Below are 17,610 nucleotides of genomic sequence, written 5' to 3'. Positions count from 1 at the left end.
TACATTTAAGATATCTTGAACTGGAGTCTCCATACAACTTAATGATCAATCTGACGTTATTTATACTAGTCAGAATATAATTAGAGATGCCTTAAATAGGTATTTTGAATTGTCAAAATACATTAAGAGATGTCTGTTTGTTTGTTTCATTCATAAAAACAAAACAAAACTATGTACAACATTAAAAAAARCAAAGTATATCCTACCCTGAATTAAAAGAGTGCAGAGTGAAGAAAAACTCTATCATATTTGCCCCTTATTTTCAAAAATCAACTTAGACAGACAAACAAGCTCAAGCTGGAAAGATCTCCAAATTAAAAAAAGTAAATAAAATAAAATAATAAAATAGTTTTTTTAAATTATTTTTCCTAAATAACTAATATGTCTAATTTAGTTATAAAACAATTTCAGATAACTAGAATATAAGTGTGGGGAAGCCAAATAAATGTTATATCGGCCTGCCATACAATGAGCTTCTGCCTGCTGAATTGACCCGCTGCTGCGCGCTCATCTTCATCATCTTCATCATCAGAGCAGAAGCTGACATTAGCAAGATGGATTTATGACTGAACAAACGTCCACATCTTTTTATCACTTTTGTGGGTAACAATACATAAAAAACAAGTTTTTTTTTTCTCCAACAACTTGGGTATGAAAAAACTACGTTTGTTAAAGCTTCGCTCTGCGCGACGTGCAGCGGGAGGGAGGAGGAAGTGATCCTGCAACACGACGGCATGACGTAACTTTTCTAAAAGGGAGGTGGAAATTTTGAGGATTTATTCTTTATGTGTTTTAATGCTATATTTCTTCATTTATTTTCAGAATATTTTGAATAAATGGCCCTATTAAAAAAATAAAAGAAATTGTTTACCTGCCCGGTCAGGCAGGCATTGGGACACACCCACCTGCCCGAATGAGTTTTACCTGCCTCGGGCAGTCGGGCAATAGGATTTGTCGAACCCTCCTTCATTCCTTTCTACCCACTCTCATCTCCACTTGGTGATCTCCGTCACTGATACAGAGTTCCTACTGAGTCTGATGGTTCGAACGATCTTTAGAGTGTTTCCTCAGACATGCAGTGTGTGTATTTGTGCATTTAATTGTTGGATTTTCTTCCATGTTTGTGTGGCTTTCCAGGCACTGTTTCACCAACAACTACGAAGTGATCGAGCCTTTCCTGACAGAATTCCCCAACCTGTACGTGGGCTTCACAGCGCTCATCACCTACAGCAACGCCACAGAGGCACGGAACGCTGCGCACCAGATTCCTCTGGACCGCATCGTCCTGGAAACAGATGCCCCGTATTTCCTGCCCAGACAGGTCTGTTTTAAACTGAGACTCAGAAAAAAAATGAAAACACTATATAAAGACATTGAATGGTACAGATTTTATAGTCATTGTATGAGTTTTGGATCAGCTAACTGATGTTATCAAGGATCATTTTCACACTGCCTGCAGATTGTCAGTATGAAATATGTTTGACTACTAAGTTCTCTCACACGCACAAAAACATCTTCCTCTCTGTGACTCTGACTGCTTTCAGGTTGGTAAAGACGTCTGCAGGTTTTCACACCCCGGGATGGGGATCCATACTCTGCACGAGCTGAGCTGGCTGAGGGGGGAGGACGAGGCCACGGTCCTGAACACCATCCGAAACAACACCGCCAAGCTGTACGGCATATAATCTGCAGAGATGACACAAAACAACAACAACAACAATCAGACTGTGAGGTTACACAAATCTAAGACCATGGAGGATGGAATATAATTTCAAACAGCTTGAGAGCTAGTCACAAATTGATTTTTGAGAAGAATATTAAAAAAACTTACAGGAAAAAGCCTCAAAGATACTGTATGATTAATTATGTGGTTATTTGTTAGGTTATTGTTCTTTAAGTGTTCTTTAAATAGGTTTTATTAGCTTTAGTTGTTGCCTAATCTGGTTTGTTTTTAGTTTAGATGTTACTCTTATCTGTCGGTTGTGAGGTGTACTTTGGTTTGATGCATTAAAAACTTTGACTTGTGCTCGTTTAACCGTTTTATGAATTATTTGAAGACAAACGTGAGCACTGTGGAAACAAGCAGACACGTGTGGCTCTTACTTTGAGTAAAAATCATTTGTTACGCAGAGGCAGTGCCTGTGAGTCTGGTCCATTAGCCTGCTTCAGTTCCACYGTCTTCTCCCACACATTTGGCCTAAGTGCTTTTGCTTGGAGAATTATTGGTCAGGTGACATTTTCTGACTCAAAATTGTACATCTGAGTGTTAGATTGACAGCAAATATGTTGAGTATCCATCAGATTGAACAAAAAGTATTAAAAATTGATGCATTTTTCATTTCACCAGGTGTCTGATGAAATCTTATTCAAAATGTATGAAAAAATGGTTTAAGCTATGTTAGAGCTGCAGATACCACTAACAGGCATGAACATGCCTTGGCACAAGCTTCACTAAAAGTTTCTTCAGGGATTCTGCCAACACACCCTTCAAACCTTCGCCAAGTGGGGACACGTCGCTACTCAACAGCAATCTGTTGTGGAAAATAATCGAGACATGGATGAAAATAAGAAACATACGAATGAAGCTGCATCAGCGGTGAGTTACTTAAATACAGTGGTTTGCAAAAGTATTCATACCCCTTGAACTTTTCCATATTTTGTCACATTACAACCACAAACATAAATATATTTCACTGGAATTTAATGTGAAAGACCAACACAAAGTGGTATACAATTGTGAAGTGGAAGCAAAATTTTACATGAATCAAAACATTTTTTACAAATAAAAAACTGAAAAGTGCGACGTGCAAAAGTATTCAGCCCCCTTTTCCCTGAGTGCAACCAATTGCATTCAGAAGTTGCCTGATGACTGCTAATGACTCAAAAGGGTCCACCTGTGTGTAATCTAATCTCAGTACAAATACAGCTGCTCCGTGACGGCCTCACATGTTGGTTAAGAGAATATTGGGGAGCAAACAGCATCATGAAGTCCAAAGAACACACCAGACAGGTTAGGAATATGGTTTTGGAGAAGTTTAAAGCAGGCTTAGGTTATAAAAAGATTTCCCAAGCTTTGAACATCTCACGGAGCACTGTTCAATCCATCATCCGGAAATGGAAAGAGTATGGCACCACAGTAAACCTGCCAAGACAAGGCCGTCCACCTAAACTTACAGGCCGAACAAGGAGATCACTGATCAGAGAGGCAGCCAAGAGGCCCATGGTGACTCTGGATGAAATGCAGAGAGCCACAGCTCAGGTGGGGGAAACTGTCCACAGGACAACAATTAGTCGTGCACTACACAAATGTGGTCTTTATGGAAGAGTGGCAAGGAGAAAGCCATTGTTAAAAGAAAACCATAAGAAGTCCCGTTTGCAGTTTGCCAGAAGCCATGTTGAGGACACAGCAAACATGTGGAAGAAGGTGCTTTGGTCAGACGAGACCAAAATTGAACTTTTTGGCCACAATGCAAAACGCTATGTGTGGCGGAGAAAGAACACTGCACATCACTCTGAAAACACCATCCCCACTGTCAAATATGGTGGTGGCAGCATCATGCTCTGGGGGTGCTTCTCTTCAGCAGGGACCGGGAAGTTGGTCAAAGTTGATGGGAAGATGGATGGAGCCAAATACAGGGCAATCTTGGAAGAAAACCTGTTGGAGTCAGCAAAAGATTTGAGACTGGGGCGGAGGTTCACCTTCCAGCAGGACAACGACCCTAAACATAAAGCCAAAGCTACAATGGAGTGGTTTAAAAAAAAGAATATTCATGTGTTAGAATGGCCCAGTCAAAGTCCAGACCTAAACCCAATTGAGAATTTGTGGCAAGATCTCAAAACTGCTGTTCACAAACGCTCTCCATCCAATCTGACTGAGCTTGAGCTGTTTTGCAAGGAGGAATGGGCAAGAATTGCAGTCACTAGATGTGCAAAGCTGGTGGAGACATACCGTAAAAGACTTGCAGCTGTAATTGCAGCAAAAGGTGGCTCCACAAAGTATTGACTCAGGGGGGCTGAATAMTTTTGCACDTCGCACTTTTCAGTTTTTTATTTGTAAAAAATGTTTTGATTCATGTAAAATTTTGCTTCCACTTCACAATTGTATACCACTTTGTGTTGGTCTTTCACATTAAATTSCAGTGAAATATATTTATGTTTGTGGTTGTAATGTGACAAAATATGGAAAAGTTCAAGGGGTATGAATACTTTTGCAAACCACTGTATTTAACTGTAAATTCACATTAATGAGTGGCCCTGGGGCTTTTTAAAGGATTGAACATACCATTTTATCAAAACTCAGTAATGTATTCCCTAATAATTGTCAAAATTAAAAATAACAAAAAAACATTTGTTTCCCACAGTTTGACTCAAAGGCTGAACTGTGCAGAAAACGAGAAATGTTTTATATTGACGCAGATTGTTTTCTCACACGCTACTCTACATTGCAGGAACCTAACGAGTGTGGTAAACAAAACGCTGGAGATTCACCAAGAGCTGAGAAAGATGCAGAGGATTCGATCGTCTCTGATTCAGCCAGGTGAGTTTGTCTTTTTGTGATATTTAATGTGTCTGAACAGGTAACATGACATCTGATCATTTTCTGCTTCAAAACAGTCTGAAGGAGTCTGAAGTAAAGGCCATCATTTCTAAAACAGTGGCAACAGCGTGCTTTCCAGGTCAGAGTTTGAGTTGCCTATCATTTACCACAAATAGTTGCTTTGTTGTTTCAAATTGTCCAGTTACTATGACAGTCATGAGTTGTCACACTTGCACAAAAAAKGATTTTCACCTTTGTGACTCTGACTTCTTCCAGGTGTGTAAAGACGTCTGCAGGTTTTCACACCCTGAGATGGGGGTGTCCACTCTGCACGAGCTGAGCTGGCTGAAGAGGGAGCTGGTATTTGATCCGCAGAGATGACAGAAATGCAAATAAAAAATGAAAATAAATCAGACTGGAGATTTTGTGACAAAAATTGCATCCATTTTTGTTTTAGATTTTTAGGTCCTCTGTGCGCAAATATAAGCCTTTGGTGGTGGAATATCATTTTAAATAGCTTGAGAACTACTCGCAAATTGATGTATCAAAGTTTTTAGATTTGGTTTAGTTGCTTAATCTGGATTGTTAGTTTAGGTGTTACTCTTGTCTGCTGTGAGTTGTAGTTTGGTTCGATGCATTAAAAACCTTTGTGCTTGTTGATTTGTGCTGGTTTATTCTTCGGACACGTTTCGTTGAAATACATGAACACAAACCTGAGCACTGCAGAAACAAGCCAAAAATGTGTGGAATATAAAACAAGTTTTGCAGTCGTGACATTTTCTGACTGGAAATTGAACATCATAGTGTTAGACTGATAGCAAATATGTGTGTCCATCAGATTGAACAAGAAATATTTAAAATTGATGCATTTTCCATTTCACCAGGTGCCCAAATAAACCTTGTTTAAAACCTACGAATAAAAGTAGGTTAAAGCTCTGTTAGAGTGGCGGGTTTACCACTTACAGGTACGAACATTAAAACAGTAAGACCCATTTGGAAAGGGTGTTTTACAATCTTGTTTTGATGGGAGTTTTCATTTAAAATCTTCAATTCAACAACTTTAAATTCTGTTGCAGTAATGTAAGAAAATGGTTAATTATTTCCTCAAACGTATGTAAAATATGCATTCATTTTAAATGCATATTAGTAAATTTATTAATGTTAAGTGATCCTATCAAGTGGAATTACTTTATAGAGATACTATTAGCCATGTTTCTGTTACAGAATAATAAAGATATAATGCCACAAAATGAAGCAGTAGTACATTTGAGTCTAAAGATGATCCTTATATGATTGCATGTTATGTTTTGTACTAGTTTGAATAGAGATGATTTTCAGAACTTCAGATTTGAGTCAATCATCTCTCTAAAAGCAAACACTTTAAATAATTTAAGATTTTTTTATGATATAATATTTTTGCTTGTTACATTTACTTGTGCTGTCTTCAGTTTTGCAAGTATTATTYAATATACTGATTGTATAAACCCCTTTGAGAATATTTGTGAAGCTTTATAAAAATCCATTATTTATTTAGTTAGATTATAATAAATCGTCTTCCTTACGGGGCTGCAGATCTGCCAGCTGACAGCAGGTGGCGCTGGTGCGCCTTTTTGTCAATTAGAAACAACGATGAAGTCCAGCGGCTAACATAAGCTAGCAAAACAGCAACTTTAGGAAATGTGGAGAATAAACAGGAAACATGGATAAAAAGAAGAAACCCTTGGATGTAGCTGCATCATCGGTGAGTTACTTGACAGGAAGACTGAAAAACTGAATTCAGGATATAATAAATTGATGTACGGCTCTGTTTACAGGATTAAACGTAGCTTGAGTTAGCTCATTAAAACTCAGTACATTAAACATTCCATAAAAATGAAACCAAAATTTAATTTTTTAATTATTTGTTTCCACCAGTTAGTAGACCTGAAGGCTGAACTGTACAGGAAACAGGAACAGTTCAAACGGGAGAAACTTGGGCAAGATTCTGCTGATGCTAGCGTCAAAGCTAAATCCACAACCAACAAGGTACAGCTGGAGTTTAGAAGAGAAATGCTTCATGACGCAGATGCATTTCTTACTCGCTGCTCTGCTTTTCATGTCAGAAACCTAATATCTGGAGCAAACAAAATGCTGGAGTTTCAGCAAGAGCTGCGAAAGATGCAGAGCAGCTGGCCGAGGAGCAGGTCAGCCTCAATACATCCAGGTGAGTTTATTAACCTGATATTTAATGAGTAAAGAAACAGGTAACCACAACATCTGATCACTTTCTGCTCTGAAACACAGGCAGAAGTTGGAGGAAAAAGCCAGGCTCTATGAGCAGATGACAAAAGGAGACTTTCCAGGTCAGTAGAGTTTGAGTTGCCTGATATTTTTTGCCTAAAATAGTTGCTCTGTTGTTCCACACTTGTTGTTATTCCTCAGACGAAGAGACGGAGGCCCTGTACCTTGTTGACTTCACCCAGAAGATTATTGACAAAAAGAGAGAAACACAACCACAGAACAAGATGGAGAAAGATGATAATGAAAGAGACCGTTTGTCACCCATCCCTCCTCCTCAGAACCCAGATGAGGAATGGTAATGACTCATTGATTTCTTTTTTGGATTTTAAATTACGACATTTTTCCAAGTTTTTGTAACTGTGAAATTGCAAGCCTTCCAAATTTATAAAAACGTTACAATTTTTGTTGTGTCCCTGCAGGGTGGATTTTGTAGACGCTTTAGGACGATCTCGAAGATGCATGAAGAAAGACCTACCGAGTTTTCAAAAAATGGACCAAGACCTTAAAGGAAAAGAGTAAGTATATTAACACTAATAGTTATTATTATATAAATAGTAACAAATCATATCTTGTACTCATAAATTATCAAATTCAAGGCTCTGAGAAGTAAACATTTATAAATTTTACAACAGTTTTTACAACAGTTCACACTATGTATGTTAGCAAAAACACAATTTTTTAAAACTTGGAAATTGGTGTGATTTATTAGAAATTTGTTAATTTAAATGAAAGATTGTGTAACGTGTTGACACTTTGAGTTATTGAACTGAACATGATTTCATGATAAGTTGTCAGGAAAACATGAGCCACACTCAAGTTTAGGCAAATTTTTAATTTCTAAAGGTCATCTTATAGTTAAAGAGTGAGTCGGACAACAGATTCTGTAGAAAAAAAAAATCTCTAGATATTTTTAATATTATTTTTACATAATACATGTTAATAAAGAACAAATCTATGTTTTGAGTAAACCCTGTAAGATGTAGTTGCAGAATAAACACGTTTTTAGGACGATCTTGTTTTGAAGTTTTGTTTTTGTCTCTTTTTGCCTCAGAATAATTCATTAACAAAAGATAACATGGTTATGATGTTTCCTGTAGAATGGCCGCATCTCAGAAGACCTTACTGTCTGAGGACATGCGTCGAGATCTGCAGAGGCAGGAGTGGGAGAGGGAGGAGGAGGAGGCGATGAAGAGGCCCGTTGGACCAATTCACTATGAGGATATTCGAGCACAAGGTTCGCATCAGATCAGATTGTTTTCAGACATGTTTTGAAGCTCGGTTTCTTATTTTTGTCCAAAAAACAAAACCTTTTTCTTTTTCCCTCCGTCTCAGAGGCTAGAGACCTTGGTGTGGGCTACTTTGCTTTCTCTCAGGATGAAGAGCAGCGCAGAAAGCAAAGAGAAACTCTGGACATGCTCAGAGACCAGGTGTGTTCATTAATAAACAGGAAATATCACGTTAATGTGCTTCATGGGATATTTTGCTAACGGACATGTGTTGTTGACTGTAATAATTATTGATAAAATTAAAAAAAACTGTTAGCAATTCAGTTATGAGCTGGGTATGACTCTATGCGATTACCACACTAAATTTTAGCTAAACATGTTTATAATTAGGCTGTGGCGGCCATCTTGACTGGGCTTGACTTCAAAAGTTAATCAGTTTAATCAGCACATCCACTGATTATTTTCTAAGAGTTTCATTAAAATCTTTAATTTTTTTAGGTTTTTTTCCTGCATTACGTCATGGAGTATTTGAGACGCATTCAGTGAAATAATTCTTAAATCTGATGATTAATGCCTCTTTAACCTTGACATCCGTTCCATCCCTCAGACTACAGAGCAGCGGACTAAAAGAGAACGACTCAAGGAGAAGAGGCAGTCCATCCTTAAGGCCCGACTAGCCAAAGTGAGGCAGAGGAAGATGAAGAAGGCAAAACTAGATGGCGACGAGGAAGAGGAGAAAGATGTAGAGGAGGAGAATCAAGGTTAGCCTCYGTGCCTCATCCCTGCTGCTTCAGTCTGTTTTCTCCAACAGAACAGAAAGTGTTTCGTCAGTTTGGATGATACGGTGCAGTGAGCTGAAAGAGGTCTTTTTTTAATGTTTCAGGAGAGGATGAGGAGGGTGAAACAGTTGGACCCATCCTCCAACCAGATGTGCCACCAGAGRTCAGCATTCTTAAGAGGGTGGAAGTGGAGATTCAGGAGAGGAGGGACACCAAACCGGGAGTCCCTCACGTCAGAGAATGGGACAGGGGGAAAGGTASGTCCTCATTCAAACGTTTGTGTTCAAATTTCTACATCATTCACCTTTTTTTTGCTGGCTGAGGAAACTTTCAAATTTTGTGAATTATCACCTGGTAAACGACAAGTAGTTTTGTTTACATGAGTGCAGGTTTTAAAACTCCCTTTCTATTGGTCCAGAGGGCTTTCATCAGGAATTTCAGCCTTACAGTATATTATAAAGAGGAATCCTTCCAAGCTTCACAATGACACCAAACATTTTTCAAAAGGATTACCCGGTGCTACGGGAGTCAGCAGAAATTAAAAAGATTAGAATATTACATCAAACAATAAATCTAACTAAAGTAAATACAATTTAAAAAAATGAATCTGTAAATGTCATGGTTGCATTTTAGTCTGGTGCTCCTGCATTTTATCTAAAATTTCTCATCAATAATGCCCACTTGGATGTTTTTATTTTTATTTTKTCCAGAGTATATGTTCAGCGAGTGGAAAACTCGTCGTCGGGATGAGCGAGAGTCAGAATTCGCCCCTCCATCTGCGTACTTCGCTGACGAGAGAAAATCAAAACCAGCAAAGACCAAGAATCAGGAGCACAAACCCAACATGTCCTTCAAGTTTGCCAAGTGTCCAGGAGGAAGCTCAGAGAGCGAACCTGAACCACAGCCTCGGCCTCCATCTGTTCCCCCAACATCCTCACAGTCCTCACAGCCCCCACCTGCGGAGACTTCCTCACAATCAGCTCCTACTTTTAACCCCCAGTATCCCCCTCCTCCTCCTCCTTTTTATCCTCTGTTTCCTCCTCCGCCTCCTTTTCACTTTGCAGGTCCACCACACGTCCTTCCTCCATTTCCCCCGCAGTACCCGTACCAGTATCCGCATGCGTTTCCACCCCCGCCTGTAGATCAAAGCCAGGCTCAGCAGCCTCCTGAAGGCGCTCCTCAGAGCTTAGATGAAATACTTTCCTTCTACAGGAACTCTACCTGATGGCTTCTTTGTGACTAAATACTTCATTAGAAACAACAAAATTTGAACTGTATGTAACAGAAGCGTTTAATAAACCTCCCAAATTTCCCCTCAGTTGCTGTTTTGTGTTTTCAATTAACCAGTAGAGGGTGCTGTTCAGGTTTGCAAGTTCAAGAAAGGCTTGGGTTCCTATTCAATTCTGGAATTATCAGCTAATTTTCTTTATTTTACCAATTTAGAAATAACTTTGTCTTTATTAGGACTTGTCTTTGAAAATAGGTGAATATTTTTCACAATATTTAATTAAATTAATATTCAGAACATAGTATATATTTGCTTTAATGTAAGTCCACAACTTCTAAAACTTTCATGTGTTACATGTGAAGTTCCTATCCCTCAAACTATTGCAACRCAGCAGATCTGTGATGGACTGGTGACCTGTCCTGGTGCCTAATGATCACAGGAGATGGACAGCAGCTCCCCTGTGACCCTGCACAGCATCAAGCAGGCATAAAAAATGGATAGAGGGTTGAATGGATATGTTGTAGATTCATTTTATTGCGTGGGGATTCAACCATGATTTATTCAAGAGAAGCTTGTAAAGGTTATAATTTATTTCCAAAGTATTCTTTTATATATACTTGGCATAACAATTAAATAAATTTGTGTTTGGTAGATGATTTCTTTGTTGTAACACTGCTTCTTTGCAATAAATCTTATGGCAGCACCTGGGGGCACCAGAAGCTCAAAAAAAGGGTCAAAATAAGCTGTTTGGCTGAGAAGATTTGACTGTTTTTTCATGTATGTAACCCACACACTGAGCTCTACTGCTCATCCCACAAATGCATGTTCCTTACAAATGTGGCACCATTTAAAACAGAATTTAGTCCTGATGCATCTCAGTAATCCAGGTAGGAAAATAAAAAAACTTTGAAGAAGAACCCATCCAGAGGACCTACATATTTATATTTTATATGATTAATAGGCTTTCCAACAGTATAAGATACTCTATATTACCAAGTAACATTGTTACAACAAATAAATAATCTACCAAACACAAATTTCCTCATTTTTTGTGATAAGTAAACAGATTAAAATTCTGGATTTTTGATCTTATAGAGTACGAAGTAACTGAAAATTCAACGTTTGTGCAAACTGAGCAGATTTTTTGTTGTTGATTGTTTGATTAAAAAAACTGTTCAGAGTAAAGTATCTATTTTCAACTGTATAATTATACAGTAGATACAGAGCAAGTTGTTTTACAGCTGATAAATCACTGAGTTTTTGTTATAGATTTTGTTGGTCAAGGTAATGACATGATGTCCATGTATCAGAATCAACACTGCAGCACACTCATTTGAAAATAAATCAATGTTTATTTCTATTTAATTTTTTTTGTTAATTTAGGTCCCGACCTAAATAAATATATGATATTTATATTTAGTGTCAGTTGTTCAAACAGCAACAAAGTTGCACCGAAGTGTTGCACAGAAAGGTTAACACWACAAAACATCTCATCAGAGTGAAAACACAGATACCAAAATGTGAATTTTTTTTTATTTATTCATTTTAAATTTTTGTTTGATTGACTTTTATTAAATATCAAACAGGTTATGAATTTGCCTCAGTGCTGATGAAGAAGCTGAGCATGTCGGATGTGATGATCCTTCATCTTCTTCTTTTGAACACGGCTTGTTCCTTCTTGATCTGAGCAGGAAGGAGCAGGCCTGGCCTCTTGGTAATGCAGTTATATAAAAAGGCTAACAGAGACGGGACAAGTCATTGAGCTGTGATGGGTATCCTCTGTGCCAACACAAATTAAACTTTCGACATGGTAAGATAAAATATATCCATGCTCAGTGGGATTTATTCAAAGGATAAAGAGGTTCAGATGTCCCATGCAAACTTTATATGTCGTCTAAAGCTCCACCGGATTTGATTTTGCACTAATCCCAATATTTCTTTTTCAGCCTGTGCAAAAGAAAAACCTTTTATAATTTATCCAATAAAGGAATCGTTAAGACATTCATGTTCCATCTAGGAAAGCACATTGAGACCTCCGTGTCCTTTCTCCWCACAAAGTCTGTAATCAAATCATTTGGGCAAATCAGATTAGATGATGAAAGCTTTATTTATTTTTGTCTCCTTAAGCGTGGTTGAAATTCATTTTGTTGAGGAGAAACACAAAGGGCCAATGGATAATTCTTTTAGCTCAATGAAATTATTGATCATTTAAAATAGTCAAATAAACAAATGAAATTGTTCTTTATTAATGAACTGACTGCTTCTAAGCAGAAACTGAGGCATTTTTAAAAAAAACTGGTGTAAGTCCAGTTAGGTGCTTTAAGCTCAAACSACCGTACAACACCCTAAAAGAGGCTTTTAATCCTTCAGGCAGTTTTATGATCCACACTCTCTATGATACTGCTGGGGACTGAATTTGTAAACTGGGGAAGAGAATCAAACTCATAAATTATCAATCCCAGGGTAGCTGCAGCAACTTTGAGCTCGTTGAACTGGATGAAGGTTTAAAACCAGACCCCAGCTCAGCTGAGATTACAGACAAACAGTTTAAAGACACAGAAGTTTAGTAACAAAATATGTGATTGTAGTAAAACTTTATGAGACAAAAGAGATTATGTTTTATACATAAATTATCATTGGTTAACTTCATTATACAGTAATGTCCTGAAATATATTACTAGTCACAGTTCAACAAACAACTGAAAAACATTTTGTCGTATTTGTTGCCATTTGGGTCATCTTTGCWGAAACTTGATTTATCTAAAAGTTTGACTACATCTTTGTTATTAAACCTAAAGTGATAGCTCAGGTCTTTTTTTGTGGGGTTGTAAAACRTTAATATCTTACCTGCTGTAGATAGCCTTTTTAAACGTCCTCAGTTTGAAARACAAAACAAAAACAAACAAACTTTCATTCTGGCACAAATAGTGGCTGCAGCAGTTATCTGTAGCACTTCTAACAGGAGTTGGGAGTTGTTTCAAAACTGCAGTACCCCACCTTGGTCTTGCCATAGACCAGACTAGCCATCAGCTTATCATTACATCAGGCTGTAGCTGTTTTTCTTCGAGCTGAGGTGGTTGTTCAAGGAGCTATGTAGAACAGGTGAAATATTATTGATTTACCAAGGAATCGAAGGAATCCTATGTCAATTTACAATTAATTACAATTGTTATCGTGCATTTAAAGGTTTTAGGTGTATCAGTGAGCACCTGATTATAATAACATAGCAAGTTTGACCCGTTATTTTATCTATTTTAGGCCTGAATTTGTGTGAACATCATATTGCACCAAATATTTATTTGACACCATGTTAAAACAGTTTGTCCATAGGGCAGACATTATTATTGTCTCAAAATCCCCAAACTGCTTAACCCAAGCACTGTGTTGCCACTTGTAAGTTCCTTTAACGGCACATCAGTGAATAGACGACACGTCTCACCACCTCCACACTGCGAGAGGATGTGCTTCAAACGGAGCCACAGGTTCCTCGGTCAGCATCACCCCACAGTGAGGTTGTAATGAGCTGCTGAGGATAATAACAGCTAATGTTGCCACGGCCATTGAGCCCCTCTTGCCACGAGGCCATAATGTCGSTCCTGCTGCGCTTGTGTTAAACAGCCACGTGTAAGAACAGGCTGGTGCCGGCGAGCTTGATGGTAGGCCTGCTGCAGTGTCGACTCAGCAGCAGATGGAGCTGAGAAAAAAAGGACAAGCGCCYGTGGAGTTTGTAATAATAGCGTGTGGCGGCAGCTCCAATCACAACTTGGGGCAGCTGAATTAATGGTGTAAATAATTTTCCTTCTTTCTCTGCTGACCAGAACTTGTTCAGACTGGGCCTGGGATCACGTGAAGTTAATCAGTTTTAATACAAGTCTTTTTGATACTACCATTATCAAATGTAATCTATAAAGGGATGTATTATGCTAGGGTTTTAACAGAAAAACATTTTGTTCAAATGCACATTGTGTGATTTGTGTAAAATAAGGTTGATTTAATTAGATCAGTTGTGCTCGTGGAAAAACTATAAAACAGGGGGCGCAGATGGGGGCCACTGATAGGCTCAGAGTGGCTCACAAAAATCGAAAGCCATAACAAAATGTCATGTGTTTTGTTGTGTAGTTTTTTATATAAGAATTTTTAAAAGCATGGGTGTGAAGCGCCTCTTTTGGATTTAAAGAAACAGCCTCAAAATGAGTTGATCTGAGACACCCCTCAGCAAAGAGGTGAAAGAGGGGCTTGTGGAGTTACAATAAGGAGGAATTCAGACCAAATCATTGCAGTTCCACATTTATAAACCCTAAATGAATGATTTAAATGTTTAATAAAATAAAGATTTCTCCTTTAAAGGATACAAATCTCCTGCTGCCTTGCATGTCAAGGTTTCAAACTAAGATCTGTTTAAATTCCCATAAAGAGGCTGAAAACTCTTAAGTGAGAAACTTTCTTTTAGCCTCTTTTACTGGGGAAAAACCCTTTAAATATGACCTGGCTCATTAGGAAGGASTCCTCTGCCTCAGGGTGCCTGGGAGGAGAGGAGGAGGAGAGATTAAGTAAATGAGCTAAGAACCTACTGGACAAATGATGCGTGAAAGTGATGGTGGTGGAATGGTGAAAACTCTCAACAAACACAGTAATTCTGTGAAGGCTTGTTGTAGCTTTACTGTAATGAAAACAAACTTAAAGATATGAATTTTCCCTAAAATCCCAGCATCTCCCTGCGTAAAGTGTGGAGCAGCTTTACATAAAAATGACTATTTAATATAATTATATTATTACAATCTAAAGATATTYTTATTTCAGTGAGTTTGAAGCTCTGAGCCACAGCAAAAGAGCACTGAGAGCGACTCTTTGTTCCCAATAGTATTTAGTGGGATTTGCTGACAAAAACAGATTAAATGCAATAATGCCAGACTTATTTTTGAACGCTGCTTTCAACAAGCCCTCTGCACTCTTTTTTTTCTTCTCCACCAATTTCCTCCTGCTGTGAACATTTTGTCTTTCAAAGCGAGAAAAAGACTTCCGTCAGGACAATTATTTAAGTTGCTGCCTTAAAGAGGCGAGCTAATGTGTTTGAGATGCTAACGAGTGTTAAGTGTGTGTTCAGCTGAGCTGTAAACTCACAGGGCAGTTTGTCTGCCGAGCAGCATGTGTGTCGCCTGACAGCCTCCCCTCCTCTTCCTCACCGTGCAGGATAAAGATATTAGCTGGGCAATGTTGACACTGCATCCACACTCGTAATGGCCTCATAAATTTTGCTGATGTGAAAAGGAGGGGGGGGAAGTGTGAAAAGGAAGAAACAGACTGGGAACTCATTGGCAGTCCACTCATTTCTCGCTTTTCTTGAACCTGCATTCAGAAGATGCAGAAAACAGAGTTAAAAGTTTAATACTTATTTTTACATTAGTTTTTTTGCACTAATCGTAAAACAACCATTCCCTGCAGCGTATTTAGGAACAAGAACACATTTGAATTAAACTTTTCTTACACAAGTACAAGATTTTACTCACTTTTTCAAAATGAACGTTAAGTCTGAGAGAAAAAAATCTTCCTCCACTCTGCAGGTAGAGATGAAAACTTAGTGTCAAAGCAGATTTGAAAGCTTAATTTGCTTTTTGGTGTTTATTATGATCGATGAAACAATTTTCACTTAAAATTTTGACATGTTCACCAATGTCCTTTCTCACAAATTTGCTGGAGCAACAAAAAAAAAAGGTTAAATTTTAAATATAATATTAAATGTTATCAAATATACAGCATTATTTACCTTCATTCAAGTATTAAATCACCTTCACCGAGGACATATTTGCAGGTAATAAGGAGCTGAACAACAAAAAGCAACAATAAAACAAGGTTCTACGAGTCATGTGGTGCAATAAGGAACCACTGCAAATGTTTTTGGAAACTCTTATGTGAATGTCTTTCATACTTTGTCGCTAAAACTTGAAGTCCAGTGAAAAACTAGCTAAAAGATCAAGAAAAAGTTTTTGAAAACTAGAAAAGATAATGTTTTTTTTTCTCATGACAAATGCAACCGTTATTGTAGTAGCTAATGGATTACTGAGTGAACAATAGTGCTGTAGAATAATGGTCAATATCTTACCTGCAGTAGAACTTGCTCAAAGCACTATCAGTTTGAAACTTTAGGCGGAGGTTTCCTCAGGTCCACGACCAAATCCAAAAACAACTCCAGTCTCTAAAATATCGTAGTGATTCAGGCAAATACTATCTTGCAATTCTTCACATTCCTCAGTTTTATAAGACAGATCTCAACGTTGAAGTCTGTAATTATTTTACCTCAAAGTGTAAACAGCCCAGAATTCACAAACCTTAAATAGTGTTATGATAAAAWAGGTAAACGCTGATGCTTTAGTGGGCTTCTAACTTGTGCTAAATATAAGATGAACAAGTAAAACTCCACAATGAACTCAGAGTAAATCCATTGACAGTGATCTGTGACAGGGAGCGACTGTCTTTAAATTAGATGCTGTAAAAGGAAGAAGCTGTGTTTTTCAGGAGCAAAAATGTCATCCTCATCCCTGCCAGAATCCCATGGCAGTATTGAATGTTGGATCCCAGGGTTGTTAAAGGGAGGCATGTATCTAAATGTGTCCTTCAGTGGAAGATTAATGCCGCTGCTAAAATCAGTCTCAGTCTCTGCCTGCTTTTTTGCTTCAGTATTAATGAAAAAAAGCAGTTTGTCAAGTTAAAGTAAACTTCTTAATTAAGACAAACAGCAGTTCCTCCATAAACACCAAGCATATTCCAAGTATCTTTTCCTGCAGGTAAAGCTGTGGGCAGGCAGGCTTATGGTCCTGCTCTTCCTGATTCCACATCACCATCTGATCCAGAAGTCTCACCTGAGAAAAGTCACTAATCCGCCCAGCTGCTATATGTGACCAGCTCAGACCACAACTCAGCACTGGATTGTACCATCACACCAGTGATCATTGAGATGTTTGTACTTAGCTTCACTCATAGGTCTGCAACTTGAACAAGCTAGCTAACTTCATGAAGAAAATACTCACCAAATGACTTATCTGCCTGACCCGCTCTCCTGTTATCGAATATCGGGGTTCATCCTCCCCTTCAGAACTTCAAAATGTTAATATTATCATTAAAACATTCTCATGATCACCTGTAACTCATTTATTTTAAAGCAAAGACCACCTTCAGCCTACCTCAACATGACCTGCAATATTCACTTGTACATGCTGTAAACCAAAATTCAAACCCTTCCCTTCCCTTATAGAGCAGGCCTGTTAAACCCGTTTTCATAGGATCACATAAGCATCATGGTGGCCCTCAAAGGGCCAGTTGTAATTAACTTTGATGTCTCATGTTTAATTTAGACTAAACAGGAAACATCACATTTCATGTCCCGTTACTACGACTGAGCACCGCTAACAAACACTTACTCTACGTGGTATTTCGTGTATAGAAACAGTGTTTTAACACATCCTCTTATAAACACTGAAAAGTACTATGTGTACGACTGACTAAATGTGAAATAAATAATACAGAAATACTATCAAAAGTAAAAGTTTTACTCACTCATTGACA

The 17,610-nt window shown here is 38.1% G+C and overlaps 2 protein-coding genes across 2 annotated transcripts in view; both read left to right on the top strand.

The window, feature by feature from the left end:
- Positions 1 to 4,984, top strand: part of tatdn2 (TatD DNase domain containing 2) — a 13,815-nt gene extending 8,831 nt beyond the window's left edge. The window contains exons 6-10 of the mRNA XM_014009089.1: positions 1,138 to 1,321; positions 1,545 to 1,672; positions 4,449 to 4,537; positions 4,615 to 4,676; positions 4,814 to 4,984. Coding sequence (XP_013864543.1) covers positions 1,138 to 1,321; positions 1,545 to 1,672; positions 4,449 to 4,537; positions 4,615 to 4,619 — 406 coding nt within the window. The 3' untranslated portion in view covers positions 4,620 to 4,676; positions 4,814 to 4,984. The remainder of the gene's footprint in view (positions 1 to 1,137; positions 1,322 to 1,544; positions 1,673 to 4,448; positions 4,538 to 4,614; positions 4,677 to 4,813) is intronic.
- A 1,164-nt stretch (positions 4,985 to 6,148) lies between these two features.
- Positions 6,149 to 10,140, top strand: ccdc174 (coiled-coil domain containing 174). Its single transcript, XM_014009088.1, has 11 exons — positions 6,149 to 6,278; positions 6,452 to 6,562; positions 6,640 to 6,740; positions 6,821 to 6,879; positions 6,959 to 7,112; positions 7,237 to 7,332; positions 7,915 to 8,051; positions 8,150 to 8,244; positions 8,651 to 8,804; positions 8,927 to 9,079; positions 9,533 to 10,140. Exons 1-11 carry the CDS (start codon positions 6,237 to 6,239, stop codon positions 10,045 to 10,047), a joined length of 1,617 nt encoding a protein of 538 aa, XP_013864542.1. The 5' UTR covers positions 6,149 to 6,236; the 3' UTR covers positions 10,048 to 10,140.
- The last annotated feature ends 7,470 nt before the right edge of the window (positions 10,141 to 17,610 follow it).

Source organism: Austrofundulus limnaeus, unplaced genomic scaffold (assembly GCF_001266775.1).
Source record: "Austrofundulus limnaeus strain Quisiro unplaced genomic scaffold, Austrofundulus_limnaeus-1.0 Scaffold55, whole genome shotgun sequence".
Lineage (NCBI taxonomy): Eukaryota > Metazoa > Chordata > Actinopteri > Cyprinodontiformes > Rivulidae > Austrofundulus > Austrofundulus limnaeus.
This window is presented reverse-complemented; position numbering and strand designations above follow the sequence as displayed.